At 46.6% G+C, this 27,041-nt stretch overlaps 1 protein-coding gene across 1 annotated transcript in view; it reads left to right on the top strand.

The window, feature by feature from the left end:
- The first annotated feature begins 1,360 nt into the window (after nucleotides 1–1,360).
- The window catches only part of TPRG1 (tumor protein p63 regulated 1), a 49,888-nt gene continuing 24,207 nt past the window's right edge, over nucleotides 1,361–27,041 (top strand). The window contains exons 1-4 of the mRNA XM_087933682.1: nucleotides 1,361–1,475; nucleotides 9,235–9,442; nucleotides 13,212–13,303; nucleotides 19,431–19,607. Of these exons, the coding sequence (XP_087789808.1) occupies nucleotides 9,287–9,442; nucleotides 13,212–13,303; nucleotides 19,431–19,607 (425 nt within the window). The 5' untranslated portion in view covers nucleotides 1,361–1,475; nucleotides 9,235–9,286. The remainder of the gene's footprint in view (nucleotides 1,476–9,234; nucleotides 9,443–13,211; nucleotides 13,304–19,430; nucleotides 19,608–27,041) is intronic.

Genomic DNA, 27,041 nt, shown 5'->3' on the forward strand with positions numbered 1-27,041 from the left:
ACCCATCCATCCATCCAACGTCCTTGCACCCCCCATTTCAGACCTCCCCGGCCACTTTCCAACTAGCCAAGTCAATCGGGGCAGGGGGGAGACCGACTCAGTTAACAACGACATGGTTCACTTAACAACGGCAGCGAGGAACAAGATGGCTGTGAAGTGAATCTGGTTTCCCCCTGGACTTTGCTGGCCAGGAGGTCGCCAAAGGGGAATCGCGTGCCCCCCCTCCTCCCCCAGGGATGCTGCGACCGTCGTAAATACGAGTCATTCGCCGAGCGTCTGAATTTGGATCACGTGGCCACGAGGATGGTGCAAGGGTAACTCGCCCAACTCACCTTTTTTGCATTGATGTCATAACTGAACAGCCACTAAATGAACTGTTGTAAGTCAAGGACTATCTGTAAAGCTTGATTCTGGAGATGAGCAAATAGGCCCTATCTCACCCAGCTTCCTTTGCGAACATGTTTCTCTCTCTCTGTTTCTGTCTCTTTCTCTCTCTTTCTGTCTGTCTGTCTCATTTTCTTTTTCTGTCTCTTTCTGTCTCTTTTCCCCTCTCTCTCTGTCTCTCTTTCTCACTTTTTCTCTCTCACTCTCTCTCTCTCTCTCTCTCTCTCTCTCTCTCTCTGTCTGTCTCTCACTCTTTCTCTCTCACTCTCTTTCTCTCTGTCTGTCTCTGTCTCTCTCACTCTCTTTTTCTCTGTCTGTCCATCTCTCTTTCTCTCTCTCTCTCTCTCTGTCTCTCTTTCTCTCTCTTTCTCTCTCACTGTCTCTCTCTTTCTCTCTGTCTGTCTCTCTCTGTCTCTTTCTCACTCTTTCTCTCTCTCTCTCTCTGTATGTGTCTTTCTTTCTCACTCTCTCTCTCTTTCTCTCTGTCTGTCTTTCTCTCTCTTTCTCTCTGTCTCTCTCTCCTTCTGTTTCTCTCTCTCTCCATCTCTCTGTCTGTCTGTCTCTCTGTCTCTCTCTCTCCTCTGTTTCTCTCTATCTCCATCTCTCTGTCTGTCTGTCTCTCTGTCTCTCTCTCTCTCTTCTGTTTCTCTCTCTCTTTCTCTCTGTCTCTCTCTCTCCTTCTGTTTATCTCCATCTCTCTGTCTGTCTGTCTGTCTCTCTCTCTCTCTCCTTCTGTTTCTCTCTATCTCCATCTCTCTGTCTGTCTGTCTTTCTCTCTCTCTCTCTCTCTCTCTCTTTCTCTCTCTCTCTCTCTCTCTCTCTCAATCCAGAGCTCCACCCTAGAAGCCAAACAGGTGCAACCCAAACCTGATCTTCCCACTTCATGGGCCTCTCCCTAGTGTGGACTTTAGCACTTCTGGGGCCTGGAGAGCTGCCCAAAACTCCCTCTTTCTCTCTCTCCAGTTGGGAGATCCCAGCCAATTTTCTTCCATGCACTTCCTCGTCCACCTGGCCCAACCTGTCAGTGAGGCTCACTGGCAGGGAGAGAGCTGGACAGCTTGCAAGGAGCTGAAGCGGCACACCTGAGGCAGGTAAGGGCCGCTGGGTCTGTTCTCTCTGAGTCGGCTGTGTGTGTGTGTGTGTGTGTGTATGGGAAGGTGCTGCAAGAGAGGAGAGGGGCTTGTAAGGGTCCTTCGCCCCCATTTCCGGGGTGGCTGGCAGGGTGCGGCAGGGATGGATTTGACCCCAGAACATCAATCCAAGCCAGGATGAAAGTCCCAGGACCAACCTGAGATAACTGACAACACTAATGTTGGTTTGGCGCAATGTTGTCTTGCTTCAATGGGTAGCTTAGAGCAGAGTTTCTCAGCTTCGTCCACTTAAGGATGGGTGGACTTCAACTCCCAGAATTCCCCAGCCAGCCATGATATCACTTTGGCTTGTTTGGCTGAGGAATTCTGGGAGTTGAAGTCCACCCATCTTCAAGCTGCCAACGCCAACAAACATGTTGAGTGCTTAGAATGGAATAGAATAAAGATTGGAATGAAGAATAGAGTGGAGTGGAATAGAATAGAATAGAATAGAATAGAGTAGAGTAGAGTAGAGTAGAGTAGAATAGAATAGAATAGAATAGAAAATGGAATAGAATAGAATATAGAATAGAATAGAATAGAATAGAATAGAATAGAATAGAATAGAATAGAATAGAATAGAATAGAATAATGGAATGGAATAGAATAATGGAATGGAATAGAAAAGAAAATGGAATGGAATAGAATAGAATAGAATAGAATAGAATAGAATAGGAATAGAATAGAATAGAATAATGGAATGGAATAGAATAATGGAATGGAATAGAAAAGAAAATGGAATGGAATAGAATATAGAATAGAATAGAATAGAATAGAATAGAATAGAATAGAATAGAATAGAATAATGGAATGGAATAGAATAATGGAATGGAATAGAATAGAATGGAATGGAATAGAATAGGAATAGAATAGAATGGAATAGAATAGAAAAGAAATGGAATGGAATAGAATAGGGAATGCAATAGAATATAGAATAGAATAGAATAGAATAGAATAGAATAGAATAGAGGAATGAAGAACAAAACAGAATAGAATAACAGAATTGGAAGGGACCCTGGAGGTCTTCTAGTCCAGCCCCGTGTTCAAGCAGGAAACCCTGTACCATTTCAGACAAATGGTTCTCCAATCACTTCTTAAATACTTCCATTGTTGGAGCATCCAGGACTCCTGGAGGAAGCTGTTCCACCGGTTCTGTCAGGAAATTCCTCCTTAATTCCAGATTGCTTATCTCCTTGATGGGTTTCCATCCGTCGTTTCTTGTCCTGCCTTCTGGTAGTTTGGAGAATAGCTGGACTCCCTCTTCTTTGGGGCTGCCCCTGAGATATTGCAACACTGCTCTCCTGTCTCCCCTGGTCCTTCTCTTCCCTAGACCAGCCAGGCCCCAGTTCCTGAAACCGTGCATCGCATGTTTGAGCCTCCAGTCCCCTCATCCTCATTGCTCTTCTCTGCACTTTTTCCAGAGTCTCAACCTCTTTATTTACGTCGTGGCGACCAAACCTGGACGCGAATATTCCCGGTGTGGCCTTATTACCAAGGCCTTGTAAAGCGGCAGTAACCCTTCCCGTGACCTCGATTCTCTCCCTCTGTCGATGCAGCCCAGAAGTGTGACCAACTCTTGGGTGGCACTTTGGCTCACGTGAGAGTGTAAACACAGGAAACCATTCATTCACACCCAAGCCGCGTGACAAGGCGGTTGTTGGCTAACACCCCCGCAATCCCGATTTCCTAGTTACCTTGTGAATCCAAACTGCTGGGTAACTACATTATGGGCTGGGAGTTGAGATTAACTCTGTCTGGAGGGCACCGCCTTTAGAAAAAAGAAAAAAAACACTTCTGAGCAAATCGGGCTGCACAATCACACATGACCACAAAAAAATAAGCCCCTGAAGGCAGGAGAAGAAGCAACGGATGGAAACACATCAAGAAGAGAAGCGACCTAGAACTTAGCGGAAACTTCCTGACCGTGAGAGCAATTAAACAGTGGAACAGAAGTTGTGAGTGCTCCACCACTGGAAGTTTTCAAGAAGAGACTGGGCTTTGCCTGAAATGGGATAGGGTCTCCTGCATGAGAAGAGGAGGGGGGGTGGACTAGAAGACCTTCAGGGTCCCTCCCAGCTCTCTTATTCTCTTATTTTTGAAATAGCTGATGACATCAGTGCCAAGTGAACCTAATACACCAGCCTGTTTTACTTCGGGAACATCTTGTGTGATTGCGTTTGTGTGTGTGTTGCAATCGGATCTCGAGGCTCTCCAACACAGGAATTTCAATGAAGAGGAGGGTGGCTTTAGGTAAATAAATTAACAAAAGAAAAAACCTGGCTCGCGCAAATTCGGAGGCCGCAGATTAAGTGCATCTCTTCATCTGATAAAGTGTGTTCTTTTTTTTCCCATTAAGGGAAATTGGAGCTCTTCCAGACAGGGCCCTCCGTCAAATTCACTGGCTGTCAGTTCCTTTTTTGTGCATACACTTTAAAAGTTGGGGTTTTAAAAGGGAGACGGGCGACAACAGATTGTACAGGACGCTGTAAGAACATCCTTTTTTTTTATATTTTCTGGACGGTTGTTGGCCAAGCAGATCAAGAGCCCTGGACAAAATCTGGACAGAGTTTGGCTGGACCAGACAGTAATGAGCTGGTGGTGAGAATGGTTAATTGGCTGCAGAATGAAACTTTCCGAGAAATGGAACCTGAATTGCAGAAATGATCTCACCGGTGGTGGGAAAACCAGATTTCTCTCTCCAGCCTTCAATTAATCCTCCCCAAGGCCCCCAGTTTGCACGCATGGACCTTCATCTAGGAATAATAATAATAATAATAATAATAATAATAATAACAACAACAACAACAAGAGAATAACAGAGTTGGAAGGGACCTTGTAGGTCATCCAGTCCAACCCCACCACCCAAACATTGGTTTAATTGGTTGTCCACTAAGGTTTGCCAACACCCTATCATCTAGGGTGTTGGCAGGCATAGCCAACACCCTAGAACAGGGGTCACTAACCTTTTGGACCTCAGGGACCACCAAACTCATAATTTTAGATCCCAGGGACCACTAACTGGTTCTTTGGGTGTGGCCCAATTTGTGGGTGTGGCTTGGTGGTCATGTGACTGGCTGGGCATAGCTTGTATGTAAATATTATAAATATTTATATAAATATTGAATTTTTTATTTTTAAAAAAGAGCAACTTTTACCCCAAATCTGGCAAAGCAGGCAGGCAGATTGAGTTGCTCACAGAATCATTCAGAAATCTATCTATCTGCCATTGGCTAGCTCAGTCTGTCACATAAAATTTGCTTGCAAGCAAACTCACACAATTAATTCACAACACACCATGCATGTAAATATTGAATTTTTTATTTTATAAAAAAGAGCAACTTTTACCCAAAATGAGGCAAAGCAGGCAGGCAGATTGAGTTGCTCACAGAATCATTCAGTGATCTATCTATCTGCCATCGGCTAGCTCAGTCTCTCAAATTTGCTTGCCGTGAGTCTACACTGAATTTGCTTGCAAGCAAACCTTCAGTCCTAAGGGAAGCAGAACTGAAGATCTAAAGACTAGCTAGAAAGCAAGAAATCCAACCATTTCCTGCTTCCTAGCTAATCTAAATCTCCCAGACACAGCAGAATAGATGTTGGTCGGAAAAAGGAAAAATAGCAACTTAGCAGAAAATTTTGCTGGGTAAGGAGTGAGTGGGTGGGGAGGGCTTCCGCGCACCATGTGGGCTGCTCAGCCTTGTGTTTCTGTGCAGCCTGGATTAATTGTTTTGTGGGGGTGCTCTGGGGGTGAGATTTCTCTGCGGCCCACCAAAAATTTCTCACGGCCCACTGGTTGGCAACCGCTGCCCTAGAAGATAAGCTCAGGATCCAGATGGATCTTGACAGACTGGGCCATATCTAACAAAATGAAATTCAACGTAGAGAAGAGTAAAGTCTTACACTTAGGCAAGAAAACCCAAAAGGACACATACAGACTGGGTGAAACCAGGCTCAATAGCAGGAACTGTGAGAGGGATCTTGGAGTCTTAGTGGACAACCAGCTAAATAGGAGCCAGCCGTGTGCAGCAGCAGCCAAAAAAGCCAACACAATCCTAAGTTGTATTAACAGAGGGATACAATCGAGATCAAGGGAGGTACTAAGACCACTCTATAAAGCCTTAGTAAGGCCACACCTAGAGTCCTGCATCCAGTTTTGGTCATCACACTATAAAAAGATGTTGAGACTCTAGAAAAAGTGCCGAGAAGAGCAACCAGGATGATGAGGGGACTGGAGACTCAAACATACGACAGACGGTTGCAGGAACTGGGCCTGGCTAGTCTAGGGAAGAGAAGGACCAGGGGAGATAGGAGAGCATCTTCCAATATTTGAGGGAGGGGGGTTGGACTAGATGATCTAAAAGGTCCCTTCCAACTCTGTTAATCTGACTTTAATCTGATTTTATTGAATAAAAGGACCAGGGGAGATAGGAGAGCATCTTCCAATATTTGAGGGAGGGGGTTGGACTAGATGATCTAAAAGGTCCCTTCCAACTCTGTTAATCTGACTTTAATCTGATTTTATTGAATAAAAGGACCAGGGGAGATAGGAGAGCATCTTCCAATATTTGAGGGAGGGGGGTTGGACTAGATGATCTAAAAGGTCCCTTCCAACTCTGTTAATCTGACTTTAATCTGATTTTAATGAACAAAAGGACCAGGGCAGGCAGGAGAGCATCTTCCAATATTTGAGGGCTGCTACAGAGAGGAGGAGGAGGGCGTCAAGCTATTTTCCAAAGCCCCCGAAGGCCAGACAAGGAACAATGGATGGAAACTGAACCAGGAGAGATTCAACCTGGAAATAAGGAGGAATTTTCTGACAGGGAGAACAATCCACCCATGGAACAGAAGTTGCCTTCGGAAGTTGTGGGAGCTTCATCCCTGGAGGCTTTCAAGAAGAGACTGGACTGCCACTGGTCAGAAATGGTGTAGGGTCTCCTGCTTGGGCAGGGGGTTGGACTAGATGACTTACAAGGTCCCTTCCGACTCTGTTAATCTATTAATCTGAGTTTTCATCAGTCACCGTGGGGATGCTGTAACTGTCACGGGAAAAGAGACACTGAAACTCCTCATGTTCACTAAAGGAATGCTTATCAAATGGATTTAGTGTTCAAAGCCTGTGCCCGGGCACAGTTTACGATCAACAGCTGGCACCTGCTAAGAGTTAGATAAGGGCCAATGCAATTCAAGGGGAAGGTTGGACCGACTTCTTTTTATGACTACGTAGGGATGCTAGGATGATTCCTCTTCTGACTCCGCCCCCCCCGTCCCCAAGATTGTGCCCTTCCTTCTCCCACATCTCCCAAGTGTAGGAAGAGGAAGCCTTGGGCCATGGGCGTGGTCAAAGAAGTAACCAGGGCAGCTCGTCAACCCCACCTGTTGTGGCCTGTTGGCCACCTGCCCCTCCAGCAGCCGAATCAGAGGAGGAAGAGGAGGAGCAGTGGGAGTAACAGGGCAACCTGGGAACTCCAAGGGAGAAGAGGGAACGGAACTGGCAGAGAGAGAGAGAGACAGAGACAGAGAGGCAGAGAGAGACAGAGAGAGGGGCGGAGCCTGGGGCGTCCATCAGCCCTCCGATGAGAGTCCACAGCCCCCAGGTCTGGAGGTGGCGGATGAGGAAGAGGAGGAACAGCTGGGTGCTGTGCCTGACATGCGGATGCGCAGAAGGCAGAGAGGAGAGGAGAGCAGTGGAAATCTATGGGCCGGTTCTTGGGAAGGAAGAGCCACTGCTGATAGCAAAGAACCCACCCTGACTCTGGGGGATCAAAGGCAGGTGGCAGAGATGACTCGATGTGGCAGAGAACTATTTATCTTCCGCTCAGGTGGACTTGTTAACCTCCAGTGAGAGAGAATTTTTTTGCCAGGTCTACCGGCGTTCCCCTAATAAAGGAATTTTTGAGTTATCTTCAAAGGGTTTGTTGTGTTTGCGGAACTGGGTCATAACACGACTGTTGTAATGACGAGGCAGTCGAGGTGTTTGATCATGATCAAACTGAATCATGATGGACTTTATTGGAGTCTAGTCTTGCATTTATACACGTTTTTAGTTATCCTCAGTCATTGGCTAACTTTGGTTATTGCTTAACTTTTGCTACTGTTTAGCATAGTAATTAATACAATTAATTATCTCTAGTTAAAGCCTAACACATGTTTACTTCCTCTTTCTAATCCTCCTTGAGATGAGTGACTTTGTTCACCTGAGTTGTATTTGCATGCAAACATTCTTTATCTGAGGTTGGCCATCCGAGATAGGAACATTCCTGCAGTTGCAACTCTACACACGATTTCTTTAAGAGGGGAGTTGGACCACCTGGTTGCAGCTCCCATCTCGAAGGAAAGCCCACCTATCCTAACCTCATACCCAGGGGATTCTACCGTTTCAGACCGGTTCTATAGAACTGGTGGTTACGATTCTGCGCATTTCGGAGAACCGGCAAATTTGTGCCCCTGGCTGGCCCCTCCCCTCTCCGCCCTCCCTTCCCTGCCCTGCCCGGTCAGTCCTTATCATGCATGCATGACATCGCTGACTGAATTCTCAGTCACTCCTTAAGGTATTTATTTATTTTTCCTCCCGACGATCAGCTGTTCCTATGATCAGCTGCTGTGCCGGGATCCCCCTCGCTGTCTCACTGCTTCACCCAGGAGGTTTCCCTGTGACCCAGGAGGCCAAAAAAAAGGGGGGGTTTTTGCAAAAATACCCCACCCCTAACCCATGCCTACCAAGATACACCCACCTAACCACATCCGGTTAGGGTTAAACGGTTGTTCAAAAAATTTGAATCCCACAGGTGGCATTTTCACCCAACAAGAATTGCAAGAATGTTCAAGAACATATCTGAAAAGTGTTGGAAATGTCATCAGATACCTGGCTCATACTACCGTATGTGGTGGACTTGCGAGGATGCTAGAAAATATAGGACTAAAATTCGCATCTGGTTGGAAAAAATGACAAAGACACATATAGACTTGAAACCAGAGATTTTTTAATTGGGAATCTTACCTGATATATATATAAAATAAAAATTCGAAGTATTTGATTGTAAATGTATTAACAGCGGCTAGGATTGTATTTGCTAAAAACTGGAAGAGTGAGAAAACTCCATCAGAGGAAGAAATTATTAAGAAAATATTGGATTGTGCTGAAATGAGTAAATTGACATTTGAAATTAGAGAACAAGAAGATAAACAATTTTATGAAGTTTGGGATCTTTTTTACCAATGGTTAGATAATAAAACATAATAATAGAACATTCAGATATAGCATATAAATTTTCTTTTCTTTTTTTTTGATATTATCTTTATAAAACATTATCAAGATAGATTTGGTATGATCTTATGATTTATTGCAAAATAAATTAAGTAAACTATAGTTATCTCGTTAAAGTATGAATTAATAAAATTATAGATAAATGTTTTTTAGTGATGATATTAGGTTATACAATTATTGATTGACAATATGAGCTATTATGTAATATAATTATATTAGTGACTAGAAAATGGATGCACAAAAAAAAGTGGTAAACCTACCGATGCAGTTTGTAAATTTATGAAGAAGGATGATGTTTTTATGTTTTATGTGGTATGTCTATGTTGTTTTGTTGTTAAAATAAAAAACTTTTTTAAAAAATTTGAATCCCACCCCTGCTCTTACTTGATGCAACTGATATGGTTGATATAATCCTGGGTTGCTGTGGATTTAATCCTGGGTTGCTTATGTCTTCAGCCGGTCAGCTGGAGGAACCAGCCACGAGGTCCAGACTTCGAGAGAGGAAGAGATGGAAGAGAAGGATGAAGGCTTGTCTCGCAGGGCTGAAGTTTCTCCCCAACCCAAGGCCGACTCCACCACACCATCGCCGTCCAACTCCAGGACCCTGTTGTACCCCCAACGTTACGCCGATTCCAATGACTGCAGGAAGTATTTTGTAACAAGGGTGAGTCCATTTAGCCACCTTGCGGGGGTGGGGAAGGATCTTCATGGGGTGGCAAGGAGACCACGACGTGCCTGGTGGCTACATTTCTTTTCTTTTATTTGGTTTGTCAATTGCTTACAAGATAATAGGTATAAGTAAAAACATAGTTATGAATACATGGAAGAAAAATAAAAAGAAACAATAGGACAGGGACGGTAGGCACGTTGGTGCGCTTATGCACGCCCCCCACAGGCCTCTTAGGAAAGGGGTGAGGTCAATAGGAGACAGTCTAAGGTTAAAGTTTTTGGGGTTTGGGGAAGAAACCACAGAGTCAGGTAGAATATTCCAGACATTGACCCCTCTGATGCTGAAGTCGTATTTCCTGCAATCAAGTTTGGTGCGGTTAACCTTGAGTTTGTATCTATTGTGTGCTCTTGTGTTGTTATGGTTGAAGCTGAAGTATTCATTGACAGGTAGGACATTGCAATGTATGATTTTATATACTATACTTAGATCAGACCGAAGGCGGCGTAATTCAAGGTTTTGTAGGTCTAGAATTTCAAGTCTGGTGGCATAAGGTCTTCTGCAACGAGTAGAGGAGTGGAGAACTCTTCTTGTGAAATATTTCTGGACTTTCTCAACTGTGTTAATATCAGATACGTAATGTGGGTTCCAGACTGATGGGCTGTATTCGAGTATTGGTCTAGCAAATGTTTTGTAAGCTCTAGTTAGTAGTGTGATATTACCAGAGAAAAAGCTACGTAGGATTAGGTTAACAATTCTTAACACCTTTTTGGCTATGTAGTTACAGTGGGCTCTAGCACTTAGGTCATTAGAGATGAGCACTCCAAGGTCCTTGACAGAACTTGGATCATTAACAAGGTCTTGACTATTCAGCCTGTATTTTATTTTCTGATTTTTTTTGCCAATATGTAAGACAGAGCAGTTATTTGTTGAGATTTGAAGTTGCCATTTGTTTGACCATTCTGATACATAGTCAAGGTCTTTTTGAAGGGTAGCAGTATTGTCTGTAGTGTTGAATAGCTTTACATCATCAGCGAAAAGAACACAGTTGCTCTTGATATGATCACAGAGGTCCTTTATGTAGAGTATGAAGAGAGTTGGTCCTAGAACACTGCCTTGGGGGACACCACTGTTGACAGGTACAGAATTTGATAGGACTCTCCCAATTTTAAGCATTTGTTGTCTGTTTGACAGGAATGCTTCTATCCAGTAATGCAGGTGTCCAGAGATACCATAAGATTTTAGCTTTAGGAGTAGTTTGTTGTGTACCACTGAATCAAAGGCTTTACAGAAGTCTATGTAGATGGCGTCTATGGCTTTGCCCTGATCGAGTTGTGTCGTCCATATGTTTTTGCAGTGTAAGAGTTGCAGATTACAGGATAGTTTTTTTCCTGAAACTAAATTGTTTATTGTTCTTGAGCAAGCACCCAAGATCTGGCTAGGATCAGGAAGCGACAGGAATTAGGTCTGAAAACAAAATGTGTTAAGACCACTTTGTAAGGCTTTGGTAAGACCAGACTTAGAATATTTGCATCCAGTTTTGATCGCCACGATGTAAAAAGATGTTGAGACTGTAGAAAGAACGCAGAGAAGAGCAAGAAAGAGGATAACAGATAACAGATAATCAGAGTTGGACCTTGTAGGTCATCTATTAGGGGATTAGAGGCTCTAAAACATATGAAGAACGGCTGCAGGAATGGGTATGTCTAGTGTAGTGAAAAGAAGGACTAGGGGTGACATAATAGCAGTATTCCAGTATTTAAGGGGCTGTCTCAAAGAAGAGGGAGTCAAGCTATTCTCCAAAGCACCAAAGAAGGCAGGACACGAAGGATGGAAACTCATCCAGGAGAGAAGCAACCTAGAACCAAGGAGGAATTTCCTAATAGGAACTGGGCCTGGCTAGTCTAGGGAAGAGAAAGACCAGGGGAGACAGGAGAGCATCTTCCAATATTGGAGGGGCTGCCACAATGAGGAGGAGGAAGGGGTCAAGCTATTCTGCAAAGCATCTGAGGTCCAGGCGAAGAACAACAGATGGAAACTGATGAAGGAGAGATTCGATTTAGAAATAAGGAGAAACTTTCTGACAGGGAGAACAATTAACTGATGGAACAGAAGTTGCCCTCGGAAGTTGTGGGAGCTTCATCCCTGGAGGCTTTCAAGAAGAAACTGGACTGCCCTCTGTCAGAAATGGTGTAGAGTCTCCTGCTTGGGCAGGGGGTTGGACTAGATGACCTACAATATCCCTGCCAACTCTGTTAATCTGACTTTAATGAACAAAAGGACCAGGGGAGATAGGAGAGCATCTTCCAATATTTGAGGGTGAGGGGTTGGACTAGATGATCTACAAGGTCCCTTCCAACTCTGTTAAACTGACTTTAATCTGATTTTAATGAATAAAAGGACCAGGGGAGACAGGAGAGCAGCCTTCCAATAGTTGAGGGGCTGCCCCAGAGAGGAGGAGGAAGGGGGTCAAGCTATTCTCCAAGGCCAGACAAGGAATAATGGATGGAAACTGAACCAGGAGAGATTCAACCTGGAAGCAAGGAGGAATTTTCTGACAGTGAAGACAATTAACCAATGGAACTGCTTGCCACCAGAAGCTGCGGTTACTCTATTACTGGAGCTTTTAAGCAGAGATTGGATAACCATTTGTCCGGAAGGGTAGCTCTTGCCATGGGCAGGTGTTTGAAGACCGCCAACCAACCCTATTATTCTATGTTTTAAGCCAAGTAAGAGATTTATTCTTCAAGGGGGCAAATCAAAGGGTGTGCTATACTGCAACCATCTCCGTCCCAGTTATCTACACACAGAGCCTGTCAACGCATAGAGAGTGGGATCATATCCCACCAGAAAGAGTTTACTACTGCTATTTGTAAATGTATCTCTGGTCCAAGTTGAGAAGAGCAGGAATGGCGTGTCCATCGTGGACTCTTGACTTCTCTCAGGGATGGGATCCCAATTTTTTAACAACTGGTTCTGTGGGCCTGGCTAGGTAGGTGTGGCTAGGTAGGTGTGACTGAGTGGGTGTGGTTTCTTTTCTTATTTTGCAATACACACACACACACACACACTATTTTTTTTGGCAAGTAAGTAAGTAGTACTTGAAGCAGTAAGACAACGAGAGGGATCCCAGCATAGCTGATCATTGGAACAGCTGATCGTTGGGAGGAAAAAAAGAAATACCTGAAGGAGTGACTGGGTTAGGTGTGCATGGGTAGGTGGGCGTGGCCATGTGACTGGGTGGGTGTGGCTTCTTTTTTTGTTTTTGCAGCAACCCCCCCACATTTTTGGGGGCGGCCTCCTGGGCCTCGGGGAAGCCTCCTGGGCGAAGCAGTAGGATAGCGAGAGGGATCCCAGCCTAGCTGATCATTGGAACAGCTGATCGTTGGGAGGAAAAAAAAGAGATAGCTTAAGGAGTGAGTAGGTGGGGGAGAACACAGTCAGCGATGTCACGCAGGCGGGATAAGGATTTGCCGGTTCGCCGAACCACAGAGAATCATAACAACCGGTTCTATAGAACTGGTCCGAACCGGTAGCATCCCACCCCTGGCTTCTCTCCTCATCAGTGAGAAACCAGCCCCTTTCTCCAGAGACCGAAGCCTGGAGAGTCAACTTTTCTCCTCGGTGATGTTCACTCCTCCACGGCAGGTGGCTAGAGACAGGTGGGCACACCTGGGAGGCTGGAGGGACAGCGGAGGGAACGTAGGAGAGATCCAAAATGACATTGTGGCCTTGACCATCTCTCTCTTCCTCCTCTCCGTTTCAGCCAGGAGCGTTCGAGCAAGCCATGGAGGACCTCAAGGTTTATCTGTCAGCCAACAAGGGAGAAGCGGCCCATAGCTTCTGGCTCCTCACCGAGTAAGCTCTACGCAGGTCTTGTAGTTATTTGTGCTTCTCTGCAACCACACACTTGTTCACGCCCCGTGCAGGTGGGCCTCATGTGACGGCCATAAGTGGCAATGATGGACATAATTCATGACAGAGGTAAAGGATAAACCCAAGATCATTTGGTGACCTTTTCTGCAAGGGTTGTAAAATGAATCCAGTCCACTCGTTGCTACAGGCCAATTTTTGGCAGAAGTTAGCAATAGCCCTTAAGACTTATATACCGCTTCATGGGGCTTTGACAGCCCCTCTCTTCAGCGGTTTACAGAGTCAGCCTCTTGTCCCCCAGCAATCTGGGTCCTCATTTTATCCACCGCGGAAGGACGGAAGGCTATGTCAGCCTTGAGCCTGGTGGGATTTGAACTGCCAAATTGCAGGCAGCTGGCAGGCAGCCGAAGTAGCCTGCAGTACTGCACTCTGACCACTGCATATCAAGGAAGGAAGGAAGGAAGGAAGGAAGGAAGGAAGGAAGGAAGGAAGGAAGGAAGGAAGGAAGGAAGGAGGCAGAGGGATAAAGGGAAGGAATGAGGGCAGAGGGAAGGAAGGAAGGAGGAAGAGGGATAAAGGGAAGGAATGACGGCAAAGGAGGGAAGGAGGAAGGAAGGAAGGAAGGAAGGAAGGAAGGAAGGAAGGAAGGAGAGGGATAAAGGGAAGGAATGACGGCAAAGGAGGGAAGGAAGGAAGGAAGGAAGGAAGGAAGGAAGGAAGGAAGGAAGAAGATGGATAAAGGGAAGGAATGACAGCAAAGGAGAGAAGGAAGGAAGGAAGGAAGGAAGGAAGGAAGGAAGGAAGGAAGGAAGGAAGGAAGGAAGGAAGGAAGGAAGCAGAGGGATAAAGGGAAGGAATGAGGGCAGAGGGAAGGAAGGAAGGAGGAAGAGGGATAAAGGGAAGGAATGATGGCAAAGGAGGGAAGGAAGGAAGGAAGGAAGGAGGAAAAGGGATAAAGGGAAGGAATGAGGGCAAAGGAGAGAAGGAAGGAAAGAAGGAAGGAAGGAAAGAAGGAAGGAAGGAAGGAAGGAAGGAAGGAAGGAAGGAAGGAAGGAAGGAAGGAAGGAAGGAAGCCTTAGACTTATATGCCGCTTCACAAGGCTTCCCAGCCCTCTCTAAACACTTTACAGAGTCAGCCTCTTGCCCCCAACAATCTGGGTCCTCATTTTATCCACCGCGGAAGGACGGAAGGCTCTGTCAGCCTTGAGCCTGGTGGGATTTGAACTGCCAAATTACAGGCAGCTGGCAGGCAGCCAGGCAGCCTGCAGTACTGCACTCTGACCACTGCATATCAAGGAAGGAAGGAAGGAAGGAAGGAAGGAAGGAAGGAAGGAAGGAAGGAAGGAAGGAAGGAAGGAAGGAAGGAAGGAGGCAGAGGGATAAAGGGGAAGGAATGAGGGCAGAGGGAAGGAAGGAAGGAGGAAGAGGATAAAGGGAAGGAATGACGGCAAAGGAGGGAAGGAAGGAGGAAGGAAGGAAGGAAGGAAGGAAGGAAGGAAGGAAGGAAGGAGAGGGATAAAGGGAAGGAATGACAAAGGAGGGAAGGAAGGAAGGAAGGAAGGAAGGAAGAAGATGGATAAAGGGAAGGAATGACAGCAAAGGAGAGAGAAGGAAGGAAGGAAGGAAGGAAGGAAGGAAGGAAGCAGAGGGATAAAGGGAAGGAATGAGGGCAGAGGGAAGGAAGGAAGGAGGAAGAGGGATAAAGGGAAGGAATGATGGCAAAGGAGGGAAGGAAGGAAGGAAGGAAGGAGGAAAAGGGATAAAGGGAAGGAATGAGGGCAAAGGAGAGAAGGAAGGAAAGAAGGAAGGAAGGAAGGAAGGAAGGAAGGAAGGAAGGAAGGAAGGAAGGAAGGAAGGAAGGAAGGAAGGAAGGAAGGAAGGAAGGAAGGAAGCCTTAGACTTATATGCCACTTCACAAGGCTTCCCAGCCCTCTCTAAACACTTTACAGAGTCAGCCTCTTGCCCCCAACAATCTGGGTCCTCATTTTACTGACCTCAAAAGGGGATTTATTTAATGCCTGCTTTAGAGTCTTCCTTCCTGCTTTTCTTTTTATGGGTCTCTTCCCGATTCTCTCCTTTACTCTAAAATTAAATCCGGCCTTCTTGGGGGGATATCTGTTTGTTGCTGTTGTTGCTGTTGCTGTGATGTATAAAATCACAGCTTGCACCCTAATCACCACCTTACACTCAGTAGGAAATTTTTTAAAAATTGAATTTCAACGTTTGCCTCCTCTAGGGGCTGCCGGAAATAGTCCCTTCGGTTTACTTTGCAGAAATTATTTAACTGTCAGTTCCCGCAAGCTCAAACATTATTTATATATCAAACAGGAGAGAATATCTTTTTTTTTTTTAAGAACAAGTTTTATTGATTTTTGAAGACAAACAAAACATAACACATAAAAGTATAAAACCTCCTTTCTAAGAATTACTTATAAATTTTAACAAGGCAAATAAAGCATTATTTTTTAAAAAACATAGTTCCACATTATCAGATTTCCATTTACGCATATATATCTTTTCCAAATTTCTCATTATTTCTCCCTTCACTTTTGTTCAATTATATTTCTTTCTATCAAAGGTTTAGTAATTCTCAATCAGTCATAAGCTCACAAAATACATAACCTAAAGCAAAACATTAAAAAAAAAACCTCCTTAGTTGTCATTTATACATGTCTTTTCCCAATTTCTCTCCCTTTGATTTCATTCCTCCAAGATTTTATTAATTTACAATCAAACATAAATAATCAACACACGAAACATAAAACATAGAACTTCTTTTGAAAAGTGGCTTAGCCCCGGGTTACATCTTTTTTGACAGACCTAAATCAAATTCACGCTCACCTTATATACCCTTCATATCTTATTAACCATTTTATATTTTCTATATATCTTGAATAAGATTTCTCGCAGTCTGTAGTAGAGAGAGAGAGATTTATTTTCCTGTACTGCCACCACAAGGATGCAAAGTGAAGTGCAGGCTAGCTCTGTTTCATTTGCACTTCCTGCTTTGGGGGCAACCTCAGCCCCTTTTAAGATGGGAGGACTTCAACTCCCAGAATCCCCGTGCGAGCTGGGGAATTCTGGGAGTCGAAGTCCACGTGGCTTAACGTTGCTGAGATGGGAAAACCCCACTCGGCCGTAGATAAACTCAAAATAATTTTGGAACTAGAAGTTCTTCCAAGTGGGTTGCTCTGTTATAAGGAAAACTGCAAATTCCCACATCTTTCCTTATTTCTGGACTTCGACAAGGATTGTGCAACGGGCAGAAACTCATCCAGGAGAGAGAAGCAACCTGGAATTAAGGAGAAACTTCCTAAGGATGAGGACAATTCGCCAGCGGAACTGCTTGCCACCAGAAGTTGTGGCTGCTCCGTCACTGGAGGTTTTCAAGGAGAGATTGAACAGCAATTTGTTCTGGTGTGGTATAGGGTCACCTGATTGAGCAGGGGGCTGGACTAGAAGACCTCCAAGGTCTCTTTCGACTTTGCTACTCTGTTATTCTGTATTCAATTGAAGCTCCATCCTGTTTTTTAATCTGCATGACACGTGGCGCCAGGCATGTAAAATTAGGTGGAGTTTTAGTTCCATCCTTGCAATTGACATGTTGACTTTGTGGACCACATCAGTCCCTGGGATTAATTCCCAGGATGCAGTAAAACCCGAGTTTATCACTTATCTGACTTGAGATGCATTGGGTTATGTGAAGGGGGCGGGGTCCTTGGTGCTGTCTGAGCTTGCTTGTTTTCTTGCAGACGTTTCGTGACCCAATGAGGGAACATCATCAGTGCTAGAAGGAGGATTCGTGGAGAGGAGGAGGAGGAGGAAGAGAGGAAGAAGGAGGAGGAGGAGGAGGAGGAGGAGAGGAGGAGGAGGAGGACTCATCTGTCTGAGCTTGCTTGCTTTCTTGCAGAAGGAACATCATCAGTCTAGAAGGGAGGATTCATGGAGAGGAGGAGGAGGAGGAAGGAAGGAGGAGGAGGAGGAGGAGGAGGAGGAGGAGGAGGAGGAGGAGGAGAGGGGAGGAGGAGGAGGACTATGGGGTCCTTGGTGCTGTTTGAGCTTGCTTGCTTTCTTGCAGGTTTCGTGACCCAACTAGGGAACATCATCAGTGCTAGAAGGGAGGGGGGTTTGTGGAGAGGAGTAGGAGGAGGAAGAGAGGAAGAAGGAGGAGGAGACGGAGGAGGAGGAGGAGAAGAAGAGGAGGAGGAGGAGGACTATGGGGTCCTTGGTGCTGTCTGAGCTTGCTTGCTTTCTTGCAGACGTTTCGTGACCCAACTAGGGAACATCATCCATGCTAGTTAGGTGTGCTCTTCGCTGTCCATTTATCTCAGAGGTCTCCAAACTTGGCAACTTTAAGGCTTGTGGACTTCAACGGCGACAAGTCTTCAAGTTGGCAAGTTTGGGGACCCCTGGTTGATATTCTGGTGACTTGTCTGTCTGTTTGGGTAGGGGCTGGTCTTAGAGATTCTTTGAGTGGGGTGTTTACTGATGGCTTTTTGGCAGCTTCTGGATTGGGGTGTGGTTGACTTGATTGTTGGTCTGCAGTTAACCCTGGAGTGAATCTAGGCCAGTGAATCTAAGCCACGGGTCAAAAATGGTGTAGGGTTTGCTTGGGGGAGGGAGGGTTGGACTAGATGACCTACAAGGTCCCTTCCAACTCAGTAAATCCGTATCCGATCTGGGCACTGATTACTGGTGGAGAGGCACTGGGGTCTTCTGGTTCTCTTTTGGGCTGGTTGATTGTCCCTTTTGCAGAGTCTGTAGATGGCGTTCATTTCTACGTGTCTGTCGATGGCGGATTTGTCAGAGTGTCAGCCTTAAATTCCCTGGCGTTGGATTGTGTTTGCATCCATGGATTCCCTGAGTAATAGACATCCGGAGTCCCTTTCTACTCTGTTTAACAGATTAACAGAGTTGGAAGGGGGACCTTGTAGGTCATCTAGTCCAACCCCGCTCCCAAGCAGGAGATCCTACACACCATTCCTGACAGATGGGAGTCCAGTCTCTTCTTGAAAGCCTCCAGGGATGAAGCTCCCACAACTTCCGAAGGCAACTTCTGTTCCATGGGTGGATTGTTCTCCCTGACAGAAAAATTCTCCTTATTTTCAGTTTGAATCTCTCCTTGTTCAGTTTCCATCCATTATTCCTTGTCTGTCCTTGGAGAATGCCTTCCTCCTCCTCTCTCGAGCAGCCTCAAATATTGGAAGATGCTCTCCTGTCTCCCTGGTCCTTTTATTCCAGATTAAGTCAGATTAACAGAGTTGGAAGGGACAGATCATCTAGTCCAACCCACTCCCTCAAAATTGGAAGATGCTCTCCTGTCTCCCCTGGTCCTTCTCTTCCCTAGACCAGCCAGGCCCAGTTCCCGCAACCGTCCATCGTATGTTTCAGCCTCCAGTCCCCTCATCCTCCTGGTTGCTCTTCTCTGCACTTTTTCTAGAGTCTCAACATCTTTTTTTATAGTGTGGTGACCAAAACTGGATGCAGTAACAGATTAACAGAGTTGGAAGGGACCTTGGAGGCCATCTAGTCCAACCCCCCACCCAAACAGGCGACCCTACACCCTTTCTGACAGAGGCCAGTCCAGTCTCTTCTTGAAAGCCTCCAGGGACGAAGCTCCCACAACTTCTGAAGGCATCTTTTGTTCCATGGGTGGATTGTTCTCGCTGTCAGAAAATTCCTCCATATTTCCAGGTTGAATCTCTCCTGGTTCAGTTTCCATCCATTGTTCCTTGTCTGGCCTTCAGGTGCCTTAGCTTGGCCCCCTTTCTCCTCCTCTCTGGGGCAGCCCCTCAACTATTGGAAGATGCTCTCCTGTCTCCCCTGGTCTTTTATTCATTCAAATCAGATTAAAGTCAAATTAACAGAGTTGGAAGGGACCTTGTAGGTCATCTAGTCCAACCCCCTACCCTCAAATATTGGAAGGCGGCTCTCTTGTCTCCCCTGGTCCTTCTCTTCCCTAGACTAGCCAGGCCCAGTTCCTGCAACCGTCCATCGTATGTTTTAGCCTCCAGTCCCCTCATCCTCCTGGTTGCTCTTCTCTGCACTCTTGGGGATCTGAAGTGCTCAGAGTTGTCTTCTCGTTCTTTGTCCCCTCTGTGCTTTCTCCCAGGATCGATCACTGGAACATCGAGAAGGAGCGGATTGTGGTGATCACCAACGCTGCCCTCTTGGTGTGCAAATACGACTTCATCATGCTCAAATGCCTGGAGCTCCAGAGGATCCCTCTGAGCTACATTGAGAAGATCTCCACGGGCCCTTTCACTTTTCCAAAGAAATCCTTGGACAGGTGAGGTCCCGCGGCTCATTGGTGGGGAGGGAAGGGGATCTAGTAATTTTTCCGAGGTTCTCCAAGATTCTGCATCAGGTTTTCTGCTCCAAGGTCCCTTCCAAGCCTGAATTGCAGGCAGGAGGGTGGCAGGGAAGCTGTCGTGCCCCCGTTGGAGTCTGACTCCAAGGGAGAGGAGGAACATCCAACAGGGAGTGGGAGTGTGGCTCTGAGGTTGTGGTGGAGGCTGGAGAAGGGCACAGGCTGGCTGGGTATTCAGAGGAAGTCCCAGACCCGTCCCCTCTTCATCCTAGGGCACACAGGGAGAAACAGAGAAGGGAGCAACATGAGTGGTGTGGTCTATGGGGGAGGAAGGGGCCCTGATCCCCTTCATGGGCTGCAGCTGTGAGGACTGTTTAAAAGGACAAACTGCGCATGGCAAATGTTCTGGAAGTAAAGAGTGAAATAATTCTAGTCTTTCAGTTCTTATCTGAGTTCTGGCGCCCTTCCCAGGGTGTGTCTTTCGGTATCTGTGGACGTCTTCGAGCCCTTATCCTGCCTGGTCTCCTTAATGGCTTCAGTGTGGTTTGCGTTGTTGTTGTTGTTTTTCTATTTATAATTTATACGTATTTTGAGTTTGAGCGGCGTTTCTTCCTTTTCGCAACTGTTTGTGGGGGAGTTTTTTTTTGTCTCCGGTCAATGATAATTGGAGCTTTGAAACCAAGTTGAAGGAATTAAAGGGGCTTCCCCTGTTTTTGTGACTTGGTTGCTTTTATATCCCATCCTGGGTCATCATAGACCGCTGCCCGGCGAGCTTTCTCCTCATCCTTCAGCAGGTGGCACTCTTCTCTCTGGAGACGGCAGGGCTGACCTTCTCAGAAAGTCCCAGTGTGTCCAAGAGGAGGAATCGCATCCAACTTTTCATTTCCTTATCCCCGTTCACCTTGTTCGCCCCAGAGAACGAGAAAGCACACATGATCTTCCGAACCTGGGTGGCATCTCCAAGTTGGAAGGGACGTGGCCTTCTTGGTCCGAGGCCACCTAAAGCTTCCATCCATGCCTTCTTCTGTAGCAACCATGCCCGGCCTCCTTTTCGGTCACATTGCAACCGATCCAGAGTGCTCTGGTTTCAGGAGAGTGGATACGGATGGAAATTCTCTGGCGGGGCAGATTTTGACCTCATCTAACCTCCCTTCCTCGATTTGTCGGCTGGCTGACTTTAAGCAACCTGTGCTTAAAACTCAGGAACTGTCTTCACGTCATCCATTTAACCAGATCTGTGTGTCGCAGGAAAGGCTAACAGAGTGGGAAGGGATCTTGGAGGTCATTTAGTCCAACCTCCTACTCAAGGCAGGAGACTGTAGAGGCAGGGGTCGCCCACCAGTGGCCCGCGAGGAAATTTTGGTGGGCCGCAGAGAAATCTCACCCCCAGAGCACCCCCCAAAGCAATTGATCCAGGCTGCTCAGGAACACAAGTCTGCACCGCCCACAAGGCCTGCGGAAACCCTCCCCGCCCACTCACTCCTTACCCAGCAAATTTGCCTACTAAATTCCTATTTTTCCTTTTTTCGACCATCAGCTGTTCTGCTGTGCCGGGAGATTTAGATTAGCTAGGAAGCAGGAAATGGTTGGATTTCTTGCTTTCCAGCTAGTCTTTAGATCTTCGGCTCTGCTTTTAAGCGCAGCCGAACCTCCCTTAGGACTGAAGCTTCGATTATTCAGTGCAGACTCACGGCAAGCGAATTTGAAAGACTGAGCTAGCCGATGGCAGATAGATAGATCACTGAATGATTCTGTGAGCAATTCAATCTGCCTGCCTGCTTTGCCTGCTTTTGGGTAAAAGTTGCTCTTTTTTTATAAGAAATTCGATATTTACGTACATGGTGTGTTCTGAGTTAATTTTGTGAGTTTGTTTGCTAGCAAATTTTATGTGACAAACTGAGCTAGCCAATGGCAGATAGATAGATTTCTGAATGAATCTGTGATTCTGTGAGCAACTCAATCTGCCTGCTTGCTTTGCCTGATTTGGGGTAAAAGTTGCTCTTTTTTATAAAAAATTCTATATTTATATAAATATTTGTAATATTTACATACAAGCCATGCCCAGCCAGTCACATGACCACCAAGACACACCCACAAATTAGGCCACACCCAAAGAACCGGTTAGTGGTCCCTGGGATTTAAAATTATGAGTTTGGTGGTCCCTGGGGTCCAAAAGGTTGGTGACCCCTGGACTAGAGTATCATTCCAGAAAAAAATGGCTGCCCAGTCTCTTCTTGAAAATCTCCAGTGATGCAGCACCCACAACTTCTGGTGGCAGGGTGTTCCACTGGTTAATTGTCAACAATCTGAATAATGGAACAGAAGTTGCCTTCGGAAGTTGTGGAAGCTTCATCCCTGGAGGCTTTCAAAAAGAGGCTGGACTGCCCTCGGTCAGAAATGGTGTAGGGTCTCCTGCTTGGGTGGAGGGTTGGACTACATGACCTCCGAGGTCCCTTTCAACTCTGTTTAAATCTTCTTTAAAAGCTCCAGTGATGGAGAATCCACAGCTTCTAGGGAATAATCCACCCCAACAAGTCAAGCTTGCTCAAGCTTAAACTTCTATTATTTCTCCATGGCTTAGGATGTAATGCTAACGCCCTCTCTTTGGTTATTCTGTCACTGAAGGTATGAGGTAGAAGGGTTCTTCAAGGTCATCCAGCTCAACCCCTCTTCTTAGTACCAATAACGGAGAATATTTGTAACTCGGAGTTGAAATGAGGGGGGCCTTGATGCTCTCTGAGCTTGGTGGTTTTCTTGCAGTCGTTTCAGGACCCAAACTAGATGACATCATCAGTTAGTAGCACTGATAATGTTACCTAGTTTGGTAATGAAATGTCTGCAAAAACACCAAGCGCAGAGAGCACCCAGGACCCCACAGTCTTTTCCTCCTCCTCCTCCTCCTTGCAAACTCCACTTCCTTCTCGCACTGTAGATGTTCCTTATTGGGCCATGAAACATCTGCAGTTCAGAGAGCACTAAGGACTCCCTCCTCCTCCTCCTCCTCCTCCTCCTCCTCCTCCTCCTCCTCCTCCTCCTCCTCCCATTGATAATGTTACCCAGTTTGGGTCATGAAAGGTCTGTAAGAAACCACCAAGCTCAGAGAGCACCAAGGACCTCACAGTTGTCCTCCTCCTCCTCCTCCTCCTCCTCCTCCTCCTCCTCCTCCTCCTCCTCCTCCTCTTCCTCCTCCTCCTCCTCCTCCTTGTGCTCCTCCTCTCCTCCTCCTCCCATTGATAATCTTACCCAGTTTGGGTCATGAAACGTCTGCAAGAAAACCACCAAGCTCAGAGAGCCCCAAAGACCCAGAGTTCTCCTCCTCCTCCTCCTTCCTCTTCCTCCTCTGTGTACTGATGATGTTCCTTAGTTGGGTCAGGAAAGGTCTGTAAGAAAACCACCCAGCTCAGAGAGCACCAAGGTCCTCACAGTTGTCGTCGTTCTCCTCCTCCTCCTCCTCCTCCTCCTCCTCCTCCTCCTCCTCCTCCTCCTCCTCCTCCTCCTCCTCCCATTGATAATGTTACCCAGTTTGGGTCATGAAACGTCTGTAAGAAAACCACCCAGCTCAGAGAGCACCCAGGACCCCTCTGGTTAGTGCAGGAATTCAACCAGGAACCCCAATAAAAACATTCATCTATCAGGAAATTCCTTCTCATTCCAACGTGCGTGTTCCTCACTTGCTCTCGGTTTCAACCCCAAAGGGGGGGTCGTCACGCCCACCCCCCTTGCTTGGGCGGAATCATTGGCAGGCCAGTTCCCTTCCCTTTTGCCAGCTCAGCTGTTTCCCTCTCCGATGGGGCAGATGGGTTTACTTCCCTTCTGTCGCGTTCTCATTCTACGCTCAACAAATAATAACTCGCAAGGTTTTAAAATGAAGCCCCGGGCTCTTACCAAGGGGTGGTGGTGGTGAATGCAGAGGGTCAGCTGGGTTGGGGGGGGGGAGGACCCTGAACAAGGGGTCACAGACCCCAGGGAGCAACGCACGTCGTCCTTCACTGACGACAACAATTGAACCATGCGACCGGTTTGGCCCGGTTTGCCTGAACCGATCGCAAAAATTCCTACCAGTTTAGCTGAACCAGTAGTTAAAAAAAAAACTCCAACGATCAGCTGAGAGGAGAACGAAGGGAAAAACGCAGGATTGGCCCTCCCACCTGCCGCGGTGCGTTCCTCTTCTTCATCCTCCGTGACGACCCGAAGGGGCGTGGCACCAAGGCAACACAGTCAGATAAGCAACAAGACTTTGCCCCCAATGTCCAAGTTACCTTCGGCTGGAGAAAAAAAAAATCTCTCCCAGGAACAGCCTTGGGCTGCAGGAAATTCAGTCCAAAACAAGGTATACACAAACTGTAACTTCAAATCCAAAACAAACCAAACTGTAGTCATGAACTGGACAGGGCAGGAGAAGGAATGGCAGACTGGAAAGCAAGGCAAGACTCACACAGTTGGGAAGATGCCAGGAACCCAGATAAGCCACGATGATACAAGATAAAATCACATTTGTTCCCAACAACTTGCTGTGCGCAACCTCCCTTTTTTTATACACTGTGTTCCCAGCTGCAGCTAATGAAGGGAATCAGGGCCCTTTCCTCCCCCGTAAGCCATGCATCCCACGTTGCTCCATTCTCCGTTCCTCCCTGCGTGCCCTAGGATGAAGAGGGGGTGGGCCTGGGTCTTCCTCTGAACTCCCTCTCCCTTGTTCTACCTCTCCCCTGCTCTGCCCAGCCAGACTTTGCCCTTCCCCAGTTTCCTCCCCAGCCAACAGAGCCACACTCTCACTCCCTGTCAGCGGTCTGTCTTCCTCTTCCGAGTCCGATTCCGACAGGGACATGACAGTGTGCGTGCACGCGCACTCGATCACCGGACCGGTAGTGGAACGGGTAGGATTCCACTGCTGAATTGAACCCAACATTCCTGCTTAAGTGAGACATTTGTTAAGTTTTGCCCCGTCTTGCAAGTTTTCTTGCCGCAGTCGTTAAACGAATCACTGCAGTTGATACGTTAGTCACTTGGTTGCTCAGTGAAATCTGGCTTCTCCCCTGTGACTTCTCTGGTCAGAAGGTTGCAAAAGGGGATTGCAATCGTCGTAAGGATGAGTCAGTAGCCAAGCGCCTGAATTTTGATCGTGTGATGCTGCGATGGTCGTAACTCTAAAAAATCGGCCCCGAGTCCCTTTTTTTCTCAGTGCTGCTGTAACTTTGAACGGTCACTAAATGAACCATTGTAAGTTGAGGACTACCTGGACTGCACAAGCTGTCTGGGTGTTGTTGAAATGGTGCCTGTTCTTTTGCCCCCATCGGGTAGGGGTCTCCAAACCTCGGCCCCTTGAAGACTGGTGGACTTCAACTCCCAGAATTCCCCAGCCGGCTCTGCTTCGTCTCTTGAGATCCCTTCCTCTGCCATCTCTCCGTTTGAATTTGAGTTCTCCTTCGATCCTGGGAGTTGAAGGCCACGCGTCTTAAAATGACCAAACTTGGAGACCCCCCTGAACTATGAAGGGATAATCAGATCGCCCCCCTTCTTCTCTCCACCTGAACTGGCAATGATCCAGCCAGAGGCTCTGCATTTTTTTTTTTTTTTAATTTATTGTATTTATTCATTTGATTTGTCAATCGCTTACAAGATAACAGGTATAAGTATAAACATGAGTAAGAATACAGGAAGTAGGTACGAATAAATGGGGACAATAGGACAGGGACGGGAGGCACGATGGTGCACTTATGCGCGGCCCCTTCCAGACCTCTTAGGAATGGATATTCTCTCCTTTCCTTTCCTTTCCTTTCCTTTCCTTTCCTTTCCTTTCCTTTCCTTTCCTTTCCTTTCCTTCCCTTCCCTTCCCTTCCCTTCCCTTCCCCTTCCTTCCTTCTTTCCTTCCTTCCTTCTTTCCTTCCTTCCTCCCACTTCCTCCTTTTTTTTCTCTCCTTCCTTCCTTCCCTGTTCTCCTTCCTCCCCTCTCCCTCCCTTCCTTTATTTTTTATTTGATTCATTTATTTGATTTGTCAATCGCGTACAAGATAACAGGTATAAGTATAAACCTGAGTAAGAATACAGGAAACAGGTATGAATAAATGGGGACAATAGGACAGGAATGGGAGGCACAATGGTGCACTTATGCACGCCCCTTACAGACCTCTTAGGAATGGGAATTCTCTCCTTTCCTTTCCTTTCCTTTCCTTTCCTTTCCTTTCCTTTCCTTTCCTTTCCTTTCCTTTCCTTTCCTTTCCTTTCCTTTCCTTCCTTCCTTCTTTCCTTCCTTCCTTCCTTCCTCCCACTCCTTCCTTTTTTTCTCTCCTTCCTTCCTTCCTTCCTTCCTTCCTTCCTTCCTTCCTTCCTTCCTTCCTTCCCTGTTCTCCTTCCTCCTCTCTTCCTTCCTTCCTTTATTTTTCATTTTATTTATTTATTTGATTTGTCAATCTCTTACAAGATAATAGGTATAAGTATAAACATGAGTAAGAATACAGGAAATAGGCACGAATAAATGGGGACAATAGGACCAGGATGGGAGGCACGATGGTGCCCTTATGCACGCCCCTTACACACCTCTTAGGAATGGAGTAAGGTGGATAGTGGATAGTTTGAGGTTAAAGGAGTGGGAGGTTAGAGGATGTAACAACAGAGTCAGGTAGTGCATTTCAGGCACTAACCCCTCTGTTGCTGGAGTCGTACTTTCTGCAATCCAGTTTGGAGCGGTTTACTTTGAGTTTGTATCTGTTGTGTGCTCTTGTATTGTTGCAGTTGAAGCTGAAGTAGTCATTGACGGGTAGGACGTTGTAGCAGATAATTTTGTGTACTATGCTTAAGTCCAACTGTAGGTAGCGTAGTTCAAGGTCGTCCAGGTGCAAATTCTCAAGCCTGGGGATATTAGGGTACTCTGTTGTGAGCAGAGGAGCGTAGCACTCTTCTCGACTCGCTCAATTGTATTCACGCTTTGAGCCGAGCTGCGACGGCCTGCAAGCATTGCCCCCCTGCAAAGGGCAGGGAGTACGCCAGCTTGCAATTACAGGCGTAAACCCAAAGACACAAAGATACCCACACCCTAGATTTGGCACCGTTCTTCCGCTGGGGCAGGGCTGGTAGGAACACACCAATCCCCTGGAGGGGCTGAAAAACACAGCCCAAATTATCAGATGACTCAAGAGACGCCTGCAAGGAGAGGAGGAGGAGGAGGAGGAGGAGGGCAGGGCGTGTGGCTCTCAGCAGATCAAACCTTGAGATCTTGGCATGGCTTGCCGCCATCCTCTCCCCGCCATCCTCTCCCCGCCACCGCACTCCATCCCCCGGTTTAGTTTGCAAACCGAGAGGGAAAGAAACCTCCAGCGCCAGCCCACAAACTTGGCTCCCAGCTGGGGTATATTTTTCCTCCTTCCTCCCCCGTGACAACACCTGCTTTCCTCTCATGTGGCCACTGCTGGGAGGTTG

Source organism: Pseudonaja textilis, chromosome 4, assembly GCF_049901715.1.
Source record: "Pseudonaja textilis isolate UNSWEBS1 chromosome 4, rPseTex1.2, whole genome shotgun sequence".
Lineage (NCBI taxonomy): Eukaryota > Metazoa > Chordata > Lepidosauria > Squamata > Elapidae > Pseudonaja > Pseudonaja textilis.